Genomic DNA, 23,604 nt, shown 5'->3' on the forward strand with positions numbered 1-23,604 from the left:
CTACTTTAGGAGTTGGGTACATTTATCAACTTAGTATTTGTTGAAGGTGTTCTTTAATTTTCTTTTTTGGAACTGCTTTACAAACGTCCACTCACTGCCTCTTTGGAGGATAAAAGATTTTTTTCGTTTTGTACACGATCTAGAAGCACTTACGTGACATTATCTGTTTTATTACAAGACTGAATTCGCATTTGTTGGGTTCGACGTTTGACGGCATCTGCGTGGTGCATCCACAATTCCACATGCAGAAAAAAGCGCAGGTCTGGGAAAGCTGTTTTTTCTTATGCCGGTCAAGCAGGTGGTGTTGATGGCTTGATGCGTTGCAGGCGAAGGTCACACTTGCATTGCGTTTTGCGTATTTCGTTAGGTTTAAATCACATGTTTAGTTTGATTGCGTTGGTTGGGCACATTGGTTTGGTTGGCATAAGTTTACTTGATTTTTTTTTTAAACTTATTTATTAAAGTTTGTAACTTTAACTTAATGTTGTACTTGTCAAGACAAAGATTTATAGAACAAATATTTTACAGTATTTCAATGTTGTTTATATTTAGAGTATTTAAATGTTAAATCTTTTTTAACAATCCAATGATTTTTTGCATAGGGTGCTATTTTTGCCATTTACTTTGGCATTTGTGTTTTTTGTTTTTCTGTATTCATGCTTTATTTCTATTTCAATGTTCTTTTTTATTCAAATGTTTCTTTGTTTTTATGGTAGTTTTTGTACAAGTCAGGGATGGTTAAACCAATTATACTATAAATTTGTTAAACTGATGCCCATCTGAAAACTTCTACAGAAAACAAAACAATCTAAAAAAGTTCTGTGTCTGATTGTAGTTGATTTATTGAAAAATCTTAAACCTAAATCCAAAAAAGTCATATTCATTGGATTTGGTTGTTTTTACAGCATCCCCATTGATCAATAAGTACAACAGGGATTTGCATCAGGCAAAATGCAGCCTTGTGTATTACTTTAATTGTCAGTGATGAGCACTAGCTGCCAGAATGGATGGACAATCAATAGAGAAGCATCTTAAAACTCTGTTGCAAAATACAACAGCCACACGATACAAGTTAATTTATGACCATGTTCAGCTTGCATTAGATACCATTGAAACACAAAAGGTCTCATATGCGTTTAAAGCATGGCAAATCAGGTACAGATATAATTTTGTAGGTTTTTAGCAAAAATGTTATATATGTGTGACAAAATGTTTTTTTTTTTTTGTAGAGAGAAATGTGTATCAGTATTTAAAGAAGCCTTGGAAAGCAACAATCCTGCCCTGATCAACATTGGCCTTCAAGCCATTGAGGTAGGATTTTTATTCCATTATGTTGCTCATGCAACTTTTAACGCTGAAGTTTTATTGACATATTGAAAACACTTAAAAGAAGCTACACTTTTAGACTTATTACAAGGTGTAAGAATGTATAAAATATAATCATTAACTTTGCAAAAAAATATTATTTCCATTTATGTAGAAACTTTGTGCTAAAAATGATGTGAATGTTTTCAAATTTATTTTAAATAGATTTTGTGGTAGGCACATTGGTGTTTTAAATATGACCAAAAATTGTTTGTTTCGATTCTAATATTTGTGTTTATGTACAATGAATTCTCAAATTCTTGTGTTTTTGTAGTATGCAGTTTTTCATCCGGATTTGGATGGTGTTACTGGAGAGGATGAGTGGGACGCAATGGATGCCAGAATCTTTGTTTTGCAGGTAGATAATTATGTCTCTTCACTTGTCCATATATTGCTTTGTGAACAATGACGCAAAGATTGGGCAGACTTACCATTTATACATATAGTGCTGATATCCACATTAATACATAGTCTGTAACATTCCTTCTGAAATGCTTATAACATATTTGCAAATACAGTAAACCTAGGTTAATTCAGGCCTGTTTGAACCAAGTAAATTGTCTGGATTAGGATTAACCGATGTCAATAGGTTAAAGCTTTACTGGATTACAAAGTATTTCTACCTAGAGTTTTGTCCAAATTCGGGCAGGATTTACAGATTTTTTGGATTAACTGAACCTGGTTTAACCGAGAATTATTGTAGATGTTTTTTTCCCCACAAAATAACAAACATGCAAAAAATTGCATCCACAGTTCATCTCTTTAAGCAATGTGTTCCAATTTTTAATTTGATGTTTTACCAGTATTAAAAAGGCTTTTAACCTGCAAATTAGGTTTTGGATGCACTCAACTGTTTACCGTATCTTGAACCCGAACACCAAGTTCATGGGTTGAAAATTCTTCTCGGTCTCTGTTGTGACTTTGTCCCAAGTTTCGATGGAGAATTAATAATCAAAATTGTGCAAGTAAGTTTTTTTGCATGATGCGTTTCTGTGGTTTTTCTGCATGACCAATTGTTTTCAAAGAAGTTTTCTGTTTTTTTTAAAGAAATTGCTGTTTTTGTGCTGCTGCAATTTTAATGTTGGTATATTTGGCTGTGTAAGCTTTTAAGTGAAATTTAGGTTAAAACCACTATTTTATATTTAATGCTTATAATTTGCAAGCAGGTAAGTCTACCTGCATTTAAAGGTGTTACTAAAGCAAATGCTGTCTTGCATTAATCGTAGCAAACTGGTTACAAACTACATTTGTAATCTTTTTTTCATTTGTATGTTCATCATAGAGTCCTTCAGGGTTTTTTTAAGGTTTGGTTTGGGTGACCGCTAAGTAGTTTTAAGAGACCGCAAGTGTTTCATTTAAATACCAAAAAATAGCCATATTTGCTTTTGGGAAACTGCTGGAGAAATTTGGGGGACCGTTTCGGTCCCCCAAAACACCTTAAAAAAACACTGGTCATAAGTTTTTAGTGCAATTGCTTAAAAAGGGCCTGTATGTAAGACAAGTACCTAAGTTTGGCACAAAACAAGGTAATTGACAAGTAATTTGTCAGATTTTGAGCCAATTACTAGTGATGGGATGATACCAGATTATGAGAAGCGAGTACTATGTGTATATATATACCTTAGATATCGAGTACGAGTACCAAGTACTTAAATATAGTGTTGCACTTAGTTGTATATCACTGGCTTATTTATCTGCCATGGCCGGGTACAGAAGCACACACACAAATGCAGAAAATGTAATCTCCACACGATAGCGAAAAATATGCGTAACCTTGCAGAACTTTTTCCCAATTTTGTGCTGTCCGAAGCAAATATTGGCAAAAAGTTGCCCCTATTCTTATAGTGCAAACTGGCCTTAGGTATGGAACATTGGTATCGAAAACTGAGGCAAAATATTTCGACACCGAGTACAAGTATCAATACCACTGAAATCATTCGATACCATCGATACCAAGTACCGGGTACTCATCCCATCACTACCAATTACAAGCCTCTTTGTTTAAGTTGCAACTGCCATAGCCATTTATTGATTTGTTGCTGTTGTTTTGTGGTTGTGCACAATTTTCAGATGTGTCTTGCATGTTGGCACAAGGACAACGATAACATTCACTCATCTCTGCTACAGCTCTGTGCTGCATATACCCTGCACACGCAAAAGGTGCGCTTACTGACCTAACCATGATAAATTTGTGACAATTGTAGCTGTTTTTTATGAGTATTTTTGTTTGAACAATTTTTGCCCTTTTGTTTTCTGTTATTAATTTTTCATTTGTGTGAAAAACGTGTGTGCGGTATTAGCTTTAAAATTTGCTGGAAAAAAGCGACTGTTTTGTTGTATTATTAACAATTCACAGTTTTTGCATGTTTTTTTTTGTTGTAACTTCAAAATATTGAGAAAAACATTCTTTATAATCATGTATGCACAAAAGATTTACAATCAACTTGTAAATCTACCAGTTAAATGCCAATATATGCAGCACAGAGCAAGTAATTTCAGTCTGACATGTTTCTATTTATGATTTTTCCGCTTTAGTTTTGTTCGGCAAGCTGTGCAAAGCAGAATGTCAACTCTGATGTCCACTGTGCAGCTGAGAGTCTCGCTAGTCAGGCCGTGGACAAACTTGCCCAAGCTGATATTAAAGGAGGCATGCATGCAGGTATATGGTAAATGCTTGGTGACCGGCTGATTCGGTGTGGCGCCTTTAATGGGCCTTGTGTACTGTGATTTGCATATGAGTGTGTCGTGATCGCTGGTCTGCATAGCCGCTTCGGGGCTGATCCCAGTTATGAATTTATGCTCATCTTAATTTTCTAATTAGTACATATTGTTTTTGTCGATATTCATTTTTTTTTTTTTTTTTGTATAATGCTGGTTTCTTCCATGCATTTGGACAAGAAAGGGTGTTTCAAACTTAGTAAAATTTACATACATGTTAGGTAGTTATCCAAACTTGATTCTTCCAAAGGTTAGATGACCAAGTGGTTCGCCCACAGACCCCCCAAAACATAAAATGTAAAAATATTGTTTTCCACAAATATATGTATGGTTGAGTAGTGTTGAGTGTTTTTGGATTTGTTTGCATTTTGTTTCACCATTCAACCTTTTCGTTGCTGTCTTTGAAATGTCATGTCTATCTAGGAGTCTTTGTGTGGTGATTTATGTAACAACAAAATCCATTGTTGGACAGATTTATCGAACTCTATCTACTGACAAAAGTGCAAACAACTGAAATATTTGTACTTTAATGCAAGATTTTGTCAGTCTAAATATTAATTCTAAAAACACTGCTGTGCTTAACACATGTCTTATTTTGACGAGAGTGTTATTTTTTAAAAATTAATAAGCAATTTCTGTTTATTGGCTTAATGCTTTTTCAAATTCGGTTTAAATAAAACAGAAACTGATGATGCTTTTTGAAGGGTAAATTTAATATTTCTGTTTTAAAAAGAAAATGAAAAAAAATAAATGATAAAACTATCACTGATGGTTTACCACTTTTTTTTAGCTTTTTTGGCAAGCATAATTATATTTACAGATAAACTGGTGGACGTGATTGGATTAGCCAAGTTTTTCTTGCAGCAAGTTAACAGATCAGAATCGGACAGTCAACGTGCTTTGTATCTTGAATGTTTACTGTCTGTGCTGAAAACATTAAAGTCATCTTTTGTTAGAAAACACAGCATGTTTGGAAATTTAGTCAGGTGTGTTGAAAGTTGTTTTTTATTTAATCGCCATAGTCTTAACTAATATTTAAAATAAAATTTAGATGTAAAGTAAACAATGTTTTTTAAAAGTTTGCTAGCGTCACAAAGTATCTTATTGTCAGACACTAAAAAAGTAATTGAATAAAATCATAACTAGCAGGTATATTATATATGTGTAACAAATTTTAACTAGCTTGCGTTTGATTTTTTTCTTTTGTTTATTGTGCGCTGTACTACACATATTTAGTGTTATTTTTCCTGATGAAGGCAACCTGTATAGGCTGTTGAAACATCGGTACAAAATACAATTGGCAGAAGAGCTCTAAGTTTAGTATTATGCCTGACAGTAACAACTTATATATTAAAAATGTATGCATAAAATTGATTGAAAATTTGTTTTTAGGCAAGATCTTTGTCCTACCCTTGCCTCAGTGATTTGCCTTTCACAAGTTGGAAGCAAAACTCGACTGATGACTTCAAAAAGATTTCTAATCAGAAAAAATAAAGAAAACAACTCGAAAAGTAAATTACTTTAAAAGGCATCTTGACATATAGAGGCCAATTTTTTTGACGACGCTGATAATAATCGTATGAGGTGCCTCTAACAGTGTAAATTAAAAAATAGTATTTGATACCTTGAGGCCTAGTATCTTTATTTAAATATTGTGAATAAATATGTATTTTAAAAATGTATTAATTGTTATAAAATATGATTTTAAAATTTCTTCTGCACATTTGCTTTAAACTTACTAAAAGCTATCATTGACCAAAAAATTGATCACCAAATTTGTATTTTAATACAAACAACATCTTTCCACTTCTAGAACTGATGGTTACTCGCTCATTGATGCTACATAGAAAAGTTGCATTGCTCTCCATAGAACTTGTGCGTCTAGTTGGCTGCGTTGCTTCGTTACGACCCCATGTTGCAGTTATCTTCACTCATCTCTTGTCAAGCGCAGCTTCCTCATTACATGGAGTCCCATATCTTATCATGAAACAGGTATGTGTGAACTTGAATTTTATATGATAAGATGAGTACAGTCCTGACATAGGTTCGAACCCTATCGCAGGATAGATTTTTATAACCTGGGTTCACCACTAAGCCTGTGTAGAGACTGTTGCCTGGAAAGACTCCTGTTTTGGGTTTATATATATCCAAACCCAGGCTAGATTTCTTTGCAGTTCAATTCGGAATAATGCATTTCTTTAGGAGGCATTTGTGTTTTTATGGGTACAAAGCACTCTTCGCAATTTTCAATGGATTTTCTGATTATGATTTAAGTACCTATTATCCATTTTGCTCCAATATGTCAGCTTACAGCTAACATGGGGTGTTTTATTAAAATTTATTTCCACTATTGGGTTAGGAAACCTAGGAAAAATTCGGTAATAAAAAGTTTTTATGTCCTGTCAAAGGCAAAGTCTTTATAAAACATATTGTCCAGCCTATTTTTCTATCATAGAGCCTCTATTGCTCTCATGGACGCCATTTTGTGTCCAAAATGGTACAGCGAGTATTGGAAAAAACACATAAATTGCCAGATGGCGTCCATGAGAGAACTGGCGTCCATGAGGCTCTATCACGTAACAATCTGTTGGACAACTTGTGTTTTACAGAGACTTTGGCCCAAGGTGTCAATGGTAAAAACACCTTTATCAAACAACTGCCTAATTGGTGTTTATCAGACAATATCTGTTGTATCATATAATTGAATTCATTAAATTGTGCTGAATGTAGGCTTACACATTTTTTGAAGTAACTTAGTAACCTCTTCATTGTTCACTGGGTTTACCTCATAGAGCTTGGTATTTGACTTTTCCATGCTTGGCTTGTTGGGGGAAACCAGAAATTTTTGAGTTGTACAAAATAACCAGCCTTTTTAAGCTTCAGTGATTTTCCTTAGGGTGGTTTCTGTTACTCTTATGTTTGCCTATTTGGTCGAGAACCACAAGCTTTGACACTGAAACAGTTTTGTTATTTAACGAATCTCCCGCAGACAATAAAATGTTTTTATAAAACAGTCCAATATTATTAAGATTTAACACTGTCAATCTGTCATATATTATTAGCTGTGGCAGAAACCTGAAATTCTTTTTGACTTGGCCGGCCCTTTTCTAATACAAGATGTGGAAGAAAAGCAAAATGCCGCTGGAATTTTACAACTGTAAGAATTTGTGTAATTCGTCCATTTTGTAAATTCTATTATTTTCAGATGCAACAAAACATATAATTTAAAACTATAATAAATTAAGTTTAATTTTACCTGAAACACAATGTTGTTTAAATTTTACAACTTTTAGAATTGTTTAAAACTGGTAATTTTATTTTGTAAGGTTTTGAGACATATTGGAACATCGATTTTACAACTAATTTAAATTAAAATAAAATTTTACCTGAAACACACACTGCTGCAAATTTAAGAATAATTGACGAAGCAACAGTGACTTCCTAATCAAAATCAGTCTTTTGGGGTGAAATATATATCGTTTAACAACTTTGTTGACTGATTTTGATTAGAAAGCACTGTTGCTTCGTCAATTATTCTTACATATAATTTTATATATAATCAGTAATCGTGGACAAAAAAGATGCCTACTACGTGTGGGATAGATCCTGTACCAAACACTAAATGCTGCATTTAGTTAGAATTAAGTTTATTTTAAAATTTCCAATTTTTAAGATGCAAAAAATGTATCTTTTATGACTAATATGGATTGGAATTCAGTTTATAATTTAAGCGTTCCATTTTTATTCTTTTTACCGAATTGAAAATGTTGTTGGTATCACTACATAATGGGACTTTTTTCATAAATCGTGACAAAACTATTGTAAAACATTTTACAGAATTATACACGCTATGTCCCAGTCGTGTAATATATCTGGTGACAATGTCCAACAAGTAACAAACATTCAATCATCTGTATCTGCTGTCAATCAACTTTTAGAGACACTCGAAGAGGCCAAGAAGGGAAACGGACTTCGCGAAGAACAGGTAAGTGTTGAATATTGTTCTTCTGAGTAAAATCAAGTTTGAAATTCTCTAAATAAGTGCTGTAAAAATATAGTATGCCATTTATTATGGGTCCCCTTCCCTGAAGGGGACACATATTGTTTTTGTCTATATTTTTTTTTTCTTTTTTTCTTTTTTTCTTTTTTCTTTTTTCTTTTTTCTTTTTTCTTTTTTTCTTTCTAACGCAGATTTGTTCCCACGTTTTGGTCAAGAAAGAATGGTTCAAACTTTTTCAAATTTACACATATTACAGATATTGGTCTAAAGATGGTCCATGTGAATTTTGACCCCGTTTGAACCCTCGGTTCACCCACAGCCCCCCAAAACGTGAAATTTTTAGCGCGGATTTGTTCCCACGTTTTGGTCAAGAAAGAATGGTTCAAACTTTTTCAAATTGACACACATAATAGGTATTGGTCTAAAGATGGTCCATGTGAATTTTGACCCCGTTTGATCCCTCGGTTCACCCACAGCACCCCAAAACGTGAAATTTTTAGCACGGCTATTGTTCCCACGTTTTGGTCAAGAAAGAATGGTTCAAACTTTTTCAATTTTATACACATTACAGATATTGGTCTAAAGATGGTCCATGTGAATTTTGACTCCGTATGACCCAGAGATTCACCCGCAGGCCCCCGAAACGTAAATGTGTCTAACGCTCGTTTGGTCAAGAAAGACACTGTAGGCAGAAGTACCAAGAGAGTAACTCACTGGTTTACGATAGCGGGAGGGCTCAGCTTGACGTCGGACAGACGTTTTACGAGACATCGTTTCAGTGATTAGAAATCAGCTGTTTTGCACAGCAATGCTATGTCGTTTTATTAAGTTATCACTCACATTTTTAGTTTTGGCGAAGGTTTTACACCTATGACGTGATTTAAGCCTAATAACCGTGCTTCGGTTTTGTATATGTCAAGAAAAACTTTGTTAATAAAAGTTAAGATGAAAAAATTAACTTGACTTTTTTGCCAAATAAATGTTTTTTTAAATGCTCGCTGTCAGGTTGGCCGCCGCATGATCACGGGTTACTTAAGGTCAACTAGTCGGTATTACAAACACAGCTCAGAACTTTCTTCATAACGTAGCGTTTTTTTAACAATCAATTTAGGAGTCAATACTCAAGGCATGTATAAATTAGGCTTAACAGTATTGTTGCACACGAATGACGGCGTGCTATTGAAAACGGTGTCAAAAGGTCAAACAGTAGTTTGGCGTGTGCACCCTGAGAGGTTACTACAGGTCAATGGTACTCATTTTGCGAAACAAAGTTAAATGAAAAACAATTTGTTATGTATACACTTGTAGCAAATTGCTTTTTAATTTAAAGTGTCTGTAACACAACTGTTACAGCTTTCTAAAAAAAATTGCCCGACCTTGGAGGACTATATCTGGGTTAAAGCAAGAGATTAGATTTAAGTCTTTGTTACGTTTTTTTAATGTTTTTGTAATTACATGAATAGTGCAAAAAGAATACGAACAATTTTTTTTATTGTTGGGTTAATGCTTTCTAAAAATTTGTCCTTAAGAATGTAAAAATCACCGCAACATTTGTTTACCGTAAATCCGCACAAACATGCGTGTGGGGACCCATTAGTTTTTGTTTACAAAAACAATCATATGTGTAGATCAAATGATGTGTATAGTAAATTGGTAAATATCGTATAGAATATATAAAATGGAAGTATATCAGAAAGCCACTCTTCTAGTTTTTGTCAATAATATTAGATTTACTACTACTTTTCACCTGGTAATCCTTTTGTTAGTTGGCCAGCATATTATACACAAAATAAATCCTTGTTAGTTTCCTAGAACCCGAGTACGCAGTACAGAGCATCGCTGTTTTTATTGCCAGGGTTAGATTGAACAGCTGCACAAACTGACCCGAGCATTACGTTTGCATTCTCATGCCCTGCTAACATACGGAACTAGTGTGCGAAAGGGTATCCAAGAACAAAAATGACTGTTTTTTTTAAATGCATTAGATCAGGGGTTCCCAACCTTTTTACGATCCCGTACCACCTGGACGCTCTGCACTGCCACGCGTACCACCATAGAGCACTATTGTGCTCTACAGTGCTCTATGGTACCACTTCTTGCAGAACAACTAATTTGTTTGAATCATATTTCATTCAACGCTATCTTAAGCACCAAAACAGTAGATATATCTATCAAGAGCAATCATTTGACATATTTAACGCCCACTGTGCCGCAGCGTTGTTCGGCTTTTCATAGCAAGTAGCAACTATGCTTTTTGTTGAGAATTGACATGACCTGTATTTTGAAACAACAGGAATAGTTACGTAAAAATGACAATAGGCCTGGGGACTGTTTTTTTGTAAACAAAACCAGACAAACAAAATATAAAGTTGCAAATTGAGGTTTTTGTGAACAAAACAGAAGCTACTCGCGTACCACCGGTTGGGAACCCCTGCATTAGATGATGGAAAATTGTGTACTTCTGGGGCCTCTGCTGCTTCATACACAGCTGGTGTCATAAGGGACCTTCGAAAGCTACAATAATAGCATTAAATTGGGAATTTTTGTGATGTTGCAATGCATCTTGCACATGAGCATTATGCTTGGTGTTCAACCAAACAGAACATTTGTATTTTTGGCCCATCCTAACTCACTGCTACTTTTCCTTACAGATCATGCATTTTTTTCAACTTCCAATCACACCCACCTTGTCTGATGAAGAGATATCGGATGACAGTTCGTCAGAAAACCTCGTTTCGGCTACAGAGGATCAACTTGAAGAAATAAATTTGTCTGACAACAAGCATGCTGATAAAAGTGACCAAAACGAGACACAGGATTTTGATGAATCTGAAAGTTTGCAGCAAAAGGTATTTTTAAGTTTTGTGACTATGGGAATTTTTGTTGAAAAATATATAACAGCATTCAGAAACATAATTAGAGACAGGGTATTTTGGAATCGTGTTTGTGTCTTATATTAAACATTTTGAAATAATAAACACTGGATTAGAATAAATTAATTTTGTTGACCCCATCTAATCAGGCCTTTATGAATCCCAATCCCTAGGTTAATATTAACAATATCTTTAAGATACTACATAAGTTAGGTATGTACTTACGGTCGTCTATATCTATAAACAAAAATGTGAAGTATTATTGTTATTTGGACACAACATACGGGTTATTTTGCAGAAACCACCTATGTTCAAGTCATTAAGTGACATGCATCGAAGTTATTTGTCAGAAGATGATGATATTTGGATGTCCTCGGAAGATTTGAGGTCCCCTGCATCCCCATGCTATCAGTCTGCAGCAGAAGGGGAGGAACCTTTACAAATGGATGAAGGTAAAAAAAACGCGCAAGTGTTACAAGTTGTGTAAAACATAAAATAAATTACTCCATCTATTCTATACCATTCAATGCATTTAAATCTCTGGGAAAAAGGACAAGAAATTGCAGTTTTGATGGGTTTTAAGAAAAAACAAATTCACAGTGGTTACAATTTGTGTAAAACATAAAATCAATTACTCCATCTATAACATTCAATTCGTTTTAATCTCTGGGAAAAAGCACAACAAATTGCAGTTTTGATGGGTTTTACAGGAATTTTCTTGACTTTCTCTACTGTTACAAATCCCATTATGGGTGTAGGGCCCATGTAGACATGAAAAGCAACATTTTCAAACTTTTGAATAGCCACAATAATGTTTTCATACTAAACATGTTGCTATGTTGTGCCATTCCCCAATACAGTAAGATCAATGAATATTGTTTCAGTGTCAATATATCTTATGTTTGGTAAAATGGAACAGCAAATTTTGGTTGGTGATCAAAATGTATAGTTTTTTTTTTAAAGTAGGTGTATAAAATAATCATTTCGTGCTTTGTGCTTTTGTCCAGTGGCTGCGAAAATACACAAAGAACTGTCATCAGCCTCATCTACGACCTCCACAGACACTGCAACTGACAATGAATCCGACAATGGCACATATCATAAGGTACAACACCTAAATATGAAAATGAGTTGAAAAGTTAATGCATGCTCTACATGTAGGAATCAGATGGAGACATTGACAAATATATGGAGGAAGCTGTTTCATCTGGTGGTAAATTGAATGCGGAGTCTTGTAAGTAATGCTGCATAAAATTGATTTTTTTTCTAGCAATATCTATCCACAAGGGTTTTTGGTGCACCAACATATGATATATAACATATCGTCCATGAAGGGCAGATTTTCTGTTGCTGGTTATTTTTTTGGCTGTGTGTTGAAATATATTTTCCCACAAACCAAATAAGCCACATCAAGTTGACCCACAGGCATTCAATTCTTATCTTATAATATAAAGTGACACATTTTTTGTCAATACCTTTCACAATATTTCAACCTACTTCTTAAAAGTCAACATCATAGAAATTTAGCTCAACATGTTAGAAAAAGATGAACATAAATACATACTGGACTCAGCCCTCAAGCGCTAATGCAGACCAGTGGCGACATACTCATTTATAAATCATAGTACGCCAGGCCTATTGAAGACATTACACCACATCAAGCCAGTCTCCCAAACATTCCCGTATGACAAGGCGTAGGATAGAAAAATCTATGCCTACAGTTGTATTTGAACCCCAATAGGAGTCTTCCTGGGATTCACGCTCAACCAACTGTGTTACACAGGCTTAGTGGTGAGTCTGCCACAAGTCTTAATTCGGTGTCATGCCTTCCATAGGTTTGACACATCAGTGTATGAGATCAGCAAATCATGTAGCATTACTGGTTACTGTCAATGGACATTTTGTAACAGAACTGGCTGAAAAATATGACTTTTGTGATAGAACCGGCTGACAACAAAATTGAATTCCACCCCTGCCTGAGATACTATCATAATAGAAATTTAGGCTTCAATCTAACCTAGCCTAAACTGAAACCAATCAATTGTATTGTTTCTTATCCTTTAGTAACCCCAAGTGCAGAAGAAGAACGAGATCGAATTATCGCCAGACGTCACATCAAGTATATTCAAGAAATCCTTCCCCAACTCCTGAAATCTCCTGATATTGCAACTGTTGATCAAGAACTACAGCAAGCAGCTTCTTTGTTTTGCCATGGTAAGAACTTGTTTTTATTCATAAAAAATCTAACTCAATATGCAAGTTTTGCTTGATGATTATATGTTGATATATGTTAATATTTAAATCGGCGCACTTGTGTGGCAGAATCACAGCTTTTATTGGGGTAAAGAATGCATTGAATTAAAAGTTTTTGTTAGTTGGGTATTTCATTCTTATTATGTATTACATTTACAGCCAATAGCTGCTTGCATTAACAGCAATTGAAACAGTGGTATTTGCTACCCAGAATGTATCCCAAAACCAAAACTTTTGTTAGTCATGTTGACCAGGAAAGGGCCGAGCCAAGCCAGAACCCGAGTAGTCGGTACCGAGCATCGCTGTTTTTAATGCTCGGCCGAGCAGTTGCACAAACTAACCCGAGCGTTAAATTTGCTTATTCATGCCCTGCTAACATATATAACTAGTGTTCGAAAGGGTGTTTTGTATAGAATTCTATTGGTAAATTTACTAGTTTCAAAAGTATTTGGTCTTATGTAGAAATCTATGCAACATGGAAGGTGGAGTGTTTATCCGTGCAGGCTGACAGCTTGTATATTCTCTCCTATGCAACATTACTCCTAGCTCTGCGTCTGCATTTGAATGGTCACTACACAGGCTCGGGAGCGCATCTGCCATGTATAAAGGTACTAACAAAGGTTAAAAATATTTCCTATATACCGATTTGGTATCAATTTATTATATTGTTTGTGTGTTGAAATGATGTTAAAAACATTGCATATTTGTACTGTCTAAATTTTGTCCACAAAAATCACAAAAAAAAATTTGCCATATAATTTTGCAATTATAATAAAATTGTGTTGTCATTTGTTGTATAAATCAAAAATTCATACTTAATTCAAGAATCCTTTATAACATTTTATGACCGATTTTTTAAGAGGCGGGAAATTGTACAGCATCACTAATTGGTTAAATATAGTATGGAAGCATTTAATGACTCAAGAGTTTTTTTATGTTTTTGCTCATTTTTGTTGGATGTTTGGAAGATTTTCATATTTTGACCTTTCCTAGAAACAGATTTTTACTAAAGTGGTGATTTTTGTGTTTTAGAGCCAGTGGGTTAACTATCAACAAACCAGTGGAATTTATTTGAGCAAATCCTGGTTGTCAGAAACTTTCAAACAAATCATCACAACCGATCTATTTGCCGAGGCTGGATACAACATCAGTGAAAGCAATCCAATAGTTCCATTAATCACCACTTTGATCGGTAATTCTATTGCTTAATGTTTATTGTACGGTAAATGTGTTAAACTGGATTTGGTCAATCCGTATCTTCACATAATTCGGACAAAAGTTACAAATGATTAGTAATGTGGTAACGCTTAACTAATCGACATTGGTTAATCCAGATCGTTGCCTAATTTGGAAGTTTACTTTGCTTTTCTTTCTCAAGGTTTCAGTGCTGTTGATTAAAATGCAACAAGAAAGAACATTTTAAATTGATCGGTCATAACTACACCATACTAATACACATAGTACACCATTGACGGCATTATACCAATCCAAGACAGTCTCCAGCCATATGGCAAGGCACAGACTAGAAAAATCTAGCCTGTGGTGGGGTTTAAACTCAGGACTGATCCCAGTATGAGTGTATTCATCTTTACTAACAAGCATTGTACTTTTTTGTGAAGAACTTTGACTTAGGAGTAATGCTGTTGGCATTTTTGTTTGTGTTTTTTTGAAGTGTTTTATTGCACGTTTTTTTCTTGCAGAAATTGATGGTAGCATTAAACCGGAGCACATCAAGTTGATTAATAATTCTCCCACCTCTCCTAGTTCTACTCATCAACACCAGGCTGCCAAAACAGGTGACTTTGCATTATTTGCTAATTAGCACTCTTCTATTCCACAATTAATTTTTTTTAGCAAATTTGTGATTTTGTGACAGTTTATGTAACTCACTTGTATAACTTTTTTGTGCAATTGGTTGTAAGAGATGATTTTGTTTTTGTATATTTTTGTCAAAAATGAGTGAATTCACACTCTCCATATAAGACAAATTTCTGATTCACAGAAAAAAATTTAGCATTAGTCCTTAAATTAATTTGAGTTATATTTTTTAGGGGATATTTATTATATCAGTGTAATATGACTTTGTAATTTTACTAAAAAAACAGGTTTTGAAGCGATACTGCTGTGACCTTATTGCATACATTAAATACTGCTTACAGTGTGTTTGGATCCACTAAAAAAACAGTTATATGTTTTAATGTACTTTGTTACAATATTTTTCAAGTATCATTTTATTAGGTTGCGAATTCGCCCGCCAAGTAGCTGTTTCCACATGGAATCTCATCTTAGATATCGTACAAAGTTCATTTGCAAATGTTCAAGACTCCAGTGGAAGGATTTCAAATTCACTCTATCTCGTGTTTTCACCTTCATCACTGCGAATGAGAACGTCCCGAGAACATGACATCATCATATCAAGTCTAGACGGCCTTCGTTGCGCAGTCAAGTTAACATGTTCCTTAGGTAACCATTGGGTTCTACTGTAGTGTTGAAGGGTAAATAAAACAAATTTCAGGTTAATCGGTTGACAATACCTTGGTAATTTACCTAAATCAAGTTTAAAATGCCACAGGTTTTTGCATTGGATAGTTTAAAAAATATAGAGCCAAGTTTGTTTGTTTTTTTGTTAAGAACACAAATGGCCTAATGAAATTTTTTTATACTACTATGACACTAATACCATTTTAAAACCAATAGCATACCAAATTAGTAAAAATGCTCTACCATAAATTGTGTTTAATTTATCTGATTTTCAGAAATGCTATTTGAAACATCTTCGTTAGAGTAACATATAAATACAATTGCCTGTAAAGCAAAAGGTTATTTTATTCGAAAGTATTTTTGTTGTTTAAGCTAAAAACAGTAATAATGAAATTGTTAATCACTGAACAATTTTCCATCGCTCTGTTTGAAGTCCATGGATGTTTATTTTCATTTTGTGTCTTTTATTGCACTTCACTTCTAAAATGAACAGCAATATTTCTTACAAAAACTAAAAATTTACAGGTATACACTCGTATGCTGGTGCTGTGCTTGGACAAATGGTGGAAGCATGTATACCACATGATTACTTGGTGCAATACCCTTCTAAACCCAGCACAATCAATGGTAGGTGATCCATATATTTTGCACTCATAAATTATGCATCATTTTAAACCCTGTTAATTGCATTTTGTAGCTTTTCAATCCTTAAATCCCAATCAATATGAGTTATGAGCTGTTTCGTGCTCATTAGGTGCTGAATATATTTTTTTAATTCAGTGTCTAATCATATTGCAGATAGTGTGGATAAAAAATGTTTTTGGGCAGTTGTACTTAAATATACGATGCGCATTTTGAAATTCCTAAATAATATTACTTAGTGTTGAAAAATTAGTTTATAGCATATTGCAGCACAGTTTATTGAGGAAAATAATGGCCCAAATATGTGTAAAAAGCAACATGTTTCATTATTCAAACATTTTAACAAATGCTCATACCATCATCAGTGATATGAGAGGCCACATCAGTTATACCCGTTCATAACCACTTGAGTTGCACAGTGTGTTTAAATCCTTTCTGACATATGCCACATCAGCCCCCCAAGAGGCTCTCAACTTTGTGTCACAAAAAATACATTTTACAATATATTTTTGTATTGTTTCCCTGTTTACAGAAGTACATGAAACTCATTTTATTTATTCATTACCGCTTGCTATGTGTAAACATGATTTTTCCTCGACAGATGGCAAAGAGGGTGACATGCTTCATGCAGACCACCACAGACTCCATATGTGTCATGTACTGTGTATGGATGCCGTGATTGATGTGGCATTAGAAGTCGGGTGTCACTCGCCAAGCAGATGGAAATCTCTGTTCAGGTTGCTAAGCGATGTGGCTGTTTTCGATTTGTGTGTCATGACTGTAATCTTAGAAATTGCCGCCATTTCTTCTAGTGATGTGATTAAAAAAGCTGTTCAGATTGAAAAAGATCGGCTTTCTGTTTAATTAAAACATAAGTTTTTGTTACAGTCTATTATAAAATATAGAAAAAAGTGGCAATGTAGCTATTTTCCTCTGTGTTTTGCTGAAAAAAAAGTTGCTCTATTAAACACAACTTTTCTGTAACTCAATTGTATATAAACAGCCAAACAGGTGTAACTGATGTGGCCCTTCATATCACTGATGATGGCATAAGCATTTTCAGATCTGTATATATACAGTGTTTCAAAATATTTTATGACATGTAACTTTGTTTATTTTTCAGAGTGGTATCATATGTGTCACATTTGGAGTCAAACGCTTACAAAGACCAACCCAAAGGGGATTGGTGCAATACCATGGGATCACCAGATATTGATATTTATGCACTTGTCAAGGTAAAGATTCTCTAGCATTAAACACAGAATGCGTTGGTTTGTGTAAATGCTTCAGTAGTTCGAAATCACTATCAGCAACATTTGATGACTATGGATTTAATGTACACCCGATTGTGAAATATGTTTCTGCATTGCAAGAGCTTAAACAATATTTTTTGAGTAAAAATGAGGTTTTGTAGGCTAACCATAGATAAAAAGACTAATTTGGCCAAGTGAAAATGTTTGTTTAAATGAAGGTGCAGTTTTTAGATTATTATGCCAAACTGCGTAAAGAAAGCTGCAGACAATGCACAATGTTTCAACCTAGGAGGTCTCATTAGTGCCGCTGATAACGACAGACCGGCTGTATGAGCTAGTCTGTTACTCCCAACAAAATGGAGTGTCATAAGGCGGCTACATTACCTCATACCGCTGATCTCTCATCACCAGCTGCACTGATGTGACCTTATAGGCAGTGGCACGCGAGTATATTCCAAAACAAAATTTGGCACAGCGGTGTGTTCGAGTTGGACACCCCTGGTCTACAGCTTATCATGTATTGGCTCAATGCTTTTATATGCATAAGGAAAGTATTTTATAATTTTTGTGCTGCGCTCACTATTATACGAGGCATTGCATTAAACCGAGTATTCAGGTACTAACTTCACCCACCTATAGTAACCAACCCTGTTAGTGCTCAACAATTTATTTGGTTTATTAGGAGAACTCGAATGACATAAGATGGGGAAACTTATCATCAGGTGCTGCACAATTGACCAGTTTGGGATTCCTTACTCAGGAAAGGACCATTAAAGCGATCTATGCCCTGTCAAGTAAAATTGACAAAATGTTTGAACAGGTATTAACACAAATTCATTACACAGTACTTGAATTATGAATAATAACAGACAAATGTCAACGACCAAATGTCTTTAGTATTTATGGGTCCCCTTCCTTGAAGGGGACACATCTTGATTTTACTCGATTTCTTTTTTTTTTTTTTCTTTTTTTTTTTTTCTTCCCTGAAGTTTGTCCACCCCTTTTTGCCCTGAAATGTTTGATGGATTTGGATGAAACTTTCACAGATGGAAGATATAGTTATGTAGATGTGCCATCTGCTTCGTTTGTCATGATAACCCCAGTATTTACCCCGCTAGCCCCAAAAATGTAAAATGTGGTTTGTGCGCACCACAAACGTTAGTTTTGTGTGATGTTATAAAGGCAACCATATATTCATTCCTAGTGTTTGTGGGTTGGTTGGTGGATGTTTTTGCAGTTGACATTCAGGGGGTGTTAACAGCCTTATGACGTCAGAGGCATCAACGATTGTTGCTCAAAAGCCCCTCCAGTGGCCAAATGTTTAAACATTTGCCGATTTGGACAAAAATTTACAGGACTGTGGATTGGGTTATTGTGATTTGATATTTTTTTAGTTTTGGAGTAGAGACCAATTATTTACCCCACTAGCCCCCCAAAAAGGGTGAATTGTTTAAGTATTGTTCAAATGGGATGAAATTTGGACAGTTTGTCCATTGTGCCATTGTTAGGTGTTGATTGTTGTTTTCCAACCTGTAGCCCCAACATTTACCCGCTAGCCCCCTAAAAAAGGGGAATTTTTTAAACAATGTCTGAATTGGATAAAATTTGGAAAGCTTGTAGAGTATGCCATTTTTGGTGTTGATTCTTGTGTTCTGCCCTGTAGCCCAAACCATTACACCTGGCCCCCCAAAATAGGACAATTTTTTAAACAATGTCTGAATTGAATAAAACTTGGGCAGCTTGTAGTGGGTGCTATCTATGGTTGTTGATTGTTGTTTTCCAACCTGTAGCCCCAACATTTACCCCACTAGCCCCCAATGGGTGAATTTTTTTAACAAAGTCTGAATTGAATGAAATTAGGACAGCTTGTGCCATTTTCCAATAATAGCAGCTGATTGTTGTGTTTTAGTCTAATTTTTCGCTATTTACCCCTTCATTTTTCAGGTAGAACATACAATAGAAAAACCTTTAAAAATACCCAAATGGAAGAAAATTTAGATAGTTTGTACTCCACATAGCATGTTTGTTTATGCTCAGTACCAATCATTGTGTTTGACCTTACAATACCAAACTTTCACATGGTTATTTCTTGAAATGCATTATTTACAACTTTGCATGTGTGGGGACCCATGAGTTTCTGCCTGCTGAAACAACTAATGTTATAAAAGACAGTGTGTGATATGGGACCCAATATAAAATAAGTGTAGGGAATATATTATTTTTTTCAAATAGGTTATAGTGTATATGCAAGGGCAATATGTGCTAAGCCACCCTTCTAGTTTTCCAACCTTTTTGTCCTTGGTTTTTTTTTCTGACTCATTGAAAATGTGTATGAGAGAAATCTGTATGAATAAAATAATTTTTGAATGTCCTGAACTCACGAAAAATGTTTATTGACTCATTTGAATCCATTGACCCAAGGCTTTAAAAAACACTATTGATGTCAAATTGCTATTTTGATTTATCCATTGTTTCTTGCAATCTAAATGCTAAGCAAAATATTTTGTTTATTTAAAAACGGTATATTTCCACAATACTTTAACAGATCTGTGTATAGTGTTTCTTAATACTAGCAAACTTAGTTCAATTATATACTATACAAAACTGATAGGCAATTTTGTTTTCAATTTTCAATAGGCTTCTTTGAAACTCAATCTGAGTGATATTGTTCATTTCACACGACAGCTGTGCCAATCATCTCATGAACAGCTCCACAAATCACCACGCAACAGCACAAAACCAGGTTTGTTGAGCTTTCAATGTCATTAATTATTTAACACATGTTAAGCTTGATTGCAATTAAAAGCCATTTACAGAACAAGGACTGTGACCTAAAGGATTTTTCCCACTGTGGTATGAACTATTGGACTTTTGCATTTGATGTGACATTGTACTTACATGCGACGACCGAACACAAAATGCACAAATTTTAAACTTTGCAAGAAAAATACTTTAGAATTTGTGATAGTTATGAAAACTTTTAGTTAAACTTTTTAATTGTTTTTGATTTTTTCATATTTTGCAGCAAGTTAATGATGTCAGTGTTTTATTAGTACCATTTTCCTAAACTTTTTACCAATCTTGTATCCGAGGCAAATTGGAATAATGATTTAACGCAAATTTGCTATTATTTTAAGTAAATGATTTTTTTGTATCACGCAAATTATTGATTTTTTCTACCATGGAAAAAACTGATTTTTTGTGTGACACAGACAAATGATTTTTTTGTACCATGCAAATAAGGATTTTTTGTACCATAAGCAAAAGCTGTGTTTGGTACCATGCAGGTCCAAACGAAATGTACGACACACCTCTGTTGTACCGATTGGGAGAAAACATGCTGCGATGCACAAGATCTTGCAACCGACCTCTCCTTCATATAGGAAGTGTATGGAACCTTTCAGCCCCTCATTTTGCCAAGGTAACCCTTTATTACAGTCTTACTTATTATTTTCAACGTGTGCAAAACGGTATATAAAAGAAAGAGTGCAGAAATGGTCTTGAGAAGGCCACACATCAGAAGCTAAATTGGTAAAGTCTACAGACTATCTTTTTCTAGCCCATGCCTTGCCATGTGGGAATGCTTGTTGACCGGCTGATTCGATATTACACGTTTAATGGGCCTAGGGTACTATGATTTATGTATGAGTGTGCCGTGATCGCTAAATTTGCAAACATGCATACCACCAATGTCTGTTCTAATGCAAGTTTTGTATTTAAGGCTGTCGGGCACCCGAACCATCAAATTGCCAAGCAGGCGATTTCGTATATTCACGACACAGTCAGCGCTGTACTGACACCTAACGACGACCGTGGTAATCACACTATGTCGCTATGGGGCGATAAAGAGCCCATGTATTTTCATTTGAACGAGGCACTACTGCAACCGTTTGAAAGAGCAATGCAACTTGAGAATTGTGACCAAGTTATACAGGACCAGGTAAAATTTGTCTAACGCACAAAATGAAGTCTAGCACAAACAAAATAACGAATATAACAATTTTTGCATTATTAATATTAATTCACGATGCCAAAAATGTCACTTTTTGTTGAAAATTACTCTCAAAATTTACACATCAAACTTGGTGATTAGTTTATTAAGCTATCTGACAAGACATACTTTAGTAGAACTTAACACCAAATTTGACAGAAAGTTTAAAATATAGTTTTCTTACGAAAAAAAAACTCTTGCGTAGGCTGGGGTCTTTGTGGCGCAACAATGGAAATTTTAATAAATTATTTGGCCAATTAGGAACTTGTTAAAATTACAATGAATGTTTACTACAGTTCAGAATAATAGTGGGTGTATTAAGGGTGAAAATCCGTTTGGTCAAGATGTGTCATGTTTTTCTCACAGATTGCGTGTTCCATATCCCAACTGGTTGAAGCCAGTTCAAACCGGATTGCATCTGGTTGGAGGCCATTGTTCAGCGCACTCAGAAATATTCCCTTTTCTGATCATCAGCCACTGGTCAGTAATTAGATCAGTATAGAGATAAAGTAGATCAAAATTACATAAAAAAGATTAGGATGTAAAAAAAGTACAGTTTTAAAAATTGTGTAACGAGAAAAAAAAGAAAAGAATAATTAACCAAAAATTCTTGACTAAAAATTTAAGATTGAATGTAAAGATAAGAAAAGAAAAGCAGTTGTATTCAAAATTTTACTTAATGGAATAAAACTTCATAAAAACGGACAAAAAAATTGGTTGACTGAAAAACTAAAAATGCGTAAAAACGGGCAAGCCTTAGGAACTTCGATAAACCTTAAATTTGGTCAAAGAATCCTAAATCAATTTAGTTAAAAATGTAGTGAAATTTGCATCTATTTTTTATACCGGTTCTATTGTTTTGTAAAGTTTTGTCAAATTGTTCAGAGCAAGTCTCCTGTTCTGGATGTTCTCAACTCATTTTTCAACGCATCCCGATCTCCTTCTGTGTTCGCAAATGCTGCACACGACTGTATAAGATGCCTCATCAAAATGCTAACATCTATCCAAGGTATTTTAATGACTTATTTTCTCAAAATTAACCGTTATTTAAAAGCAATTTTTTTATGTGTAACATATAATAAAAAAATCAGCTCAGTGTTGTTCAAAATTCGTTGTGTCAATGAACAAACAATAAAAAAACATTTAAAAGCAGTAATAAGTAACTTCCCTAGACTTGTAATTTCTTTGATTTATGTTCAATATTTTGGTCCTGATCTATTATAATAAAATGACCAGCTTGAAAAAGTGCACCATTTTATTTGAACTTGTATTGTGTCACATCATGTAATCAATAAACAATACAAAACAGCAAATCGACAAAAAATACACCCAACAACTTAATGGCAATAGTAGCTGAACATGATAGTGACAAGTCATGCAATTTGCCAAACTTACATAATCAGTCATGCAAAAACGTAAAGGAAAGGCACCACAAAATATATTTAAAGTGAGGGTGGCACAGTTAAAAACATGACGACTGCTGACAGTTTTGCGACATAGCATGTGTTCTCTCTACGTGTATTTAAAGAAAATTACTTTCATTACAGACGATGACACAGATTCTATCACTACAGATGATAATCACCAACGTTCAACAAGCACATTGCTCTGCAGGTAAATCTAATTTATCCTGGCAATTCAGGTCGCCCAGTCACATTGCCCCAATGGTAGCTAGTCAGGTCTCTTTTATGGGCTTTATGTAATGCATGACGCACGTTTTCACTTAGGAAGTCTGCACTAAGTTGTAGCGCTCTCAGAATCTCATATCTCCATTACTGCTAGCCCAAGGTCTAGGGTGCTAAGCCATTTTCAGCTGTTTTTTTGCAATGATGCACCATCATGGCTTTAATCATATTGTTTTGTTTTCACACCATTTTTGTCATACTTTCCTTTTACAGTTATTGTTTTTTGACAGATATATTAAAGAGATTTTTGACATCTTAACAAACATGCATCAGAACGGGACACACGAAAAGTTCAATGACGCAACTCACATTGACGTCACACCTGCATGCTCCGGTATGTCAT

The 23,604-nt window shown here is 34.7% G+C and overlaps 1 protein-coding gene across 3 annotated transcripts in view; it reads left to right on the plus strand.

The window, feature by feature from the left end:
• Positions 1-28: 28 nt before the first annotated feature.
• Positions 29-23,604, plus strand: part of LOC145215682 (brefeldin A-inhibited guanine nucleotide-exchange protein 3-like) — a 59,495-nt gene continuing 35,919 nt past the window's right edge. For 2 of the 3 annotated variants that reach the window (XM_080084430.1, XM_080084427.1), the window contains exons 1-31: positions 29-1,155; positions 1,230-1,311; positions 1,640-1,723; positions 2,199-2,330; positions 3,436-3,525; positions 3,901-4,024; positions 4,904-5,069; positions 5,476-5,594; positions 5,897-6,075; positions 7,146-7,240; positions 7,921-8,068; positions 10,735-10,932; positions 11,255-11,408; positions 11,964-12,061; positions 12,118-12,190; positions 13,021-13,170; positions 13,672-13,817; positions 14,242-14,401; positions 14,910-15,005; positions 15,448-15,672; positions 16,216-16,317; positions 16,934-17,069; positions 17,456-17,567; positions 18,268-18,405; positions 20,223-20,328; positions 20,873-21,006; positions 21,307-21,525; positions 21,943-22,056; positions 22,462-22,585; positions 23,124-23,190; positions 23,492-23,595. In XM_080084430.1, the coding sequence (XP_079940556.1) occupies positions 1,004-1,155; positions 1,230-1,311; positions 1,640-1,723; positions 2,199-2,330; positions 3,436-3,525; positions 3,901-4,024; positions 4,904-5,069; positions 5,476-5,594; positions 5,897-6,075; positions 7,146-7,240; positions 7,921-8,068; positions 10,735-10,932; positions 11,255-11,408; positions 11,964-12,061; positions 12,118-12,190; positions 13,021-13,170; positions 13,672-13,817; positions 14,242-14,401; positions 14,910-15,005; positions 15,448-15,672; positions 16,216-16,317; positions 16,934-17,069; positions 17,456-17,567; positions 18,268-18,405; positions 20,223-20,328; positions 20,873-21,006; positions 21,307-21,525; positions 21,943-22,056; positions 22,462-22,585; positions 23,124-23,190; positions 23,492-23,595 (4,027 nt within the window). In that variant the 5' untranslated portion in view covers positions 29-1,003. The remainder of the gene's footprint in view (positions 1,156-1,229; positions 1,312-1,639; positions 1,724-2,198; positions 2,331-3,435; positions 3,526-3,900; positions 4,025-4,903; positions 5,070-5,475; positions 5,595-5,896; positions 6,076-7,145; positions 7,241-7,920; positions 8,069-10,734; positions 10,933-11,254; positions 11,409-11,963; positions 12,062-12,117; positions 12,191-13,020; positions 13,171-13,671; positions 13,818-14,241; positions 14,402-14,909; positions 15,006-15,447; positions 15,673-16,215; positions 16,318-16,933; positions 17,070-17,455; positions 17,568-18,267; positions 18,406-20,222; positions 20,329-20,872; positions 21,007-21,306; positions 21,526-21,942; positions 22,057-22,461; positions 22,586-23,123; positions 23,191-23,491; positions 23,596-23,604) is intronic. The other variant, XM_080084429.1, reaches the window with a different exon arrangement.

This window comes from Phallusia mammillata, chromosome 2 (assembly GCF_965637545.1).
Source record: "Phallusia mammillata chromosome 2, kaPhaMamm4.hap1.1, whole genome shotgun sequence".
NCBI classification, from domain to species: Eukaryota; Metazoa; Chordata; class Ascidiacea; order Phlebobranchia; family Ascidiidae; genus Phallusia; species Phallusia mammillata.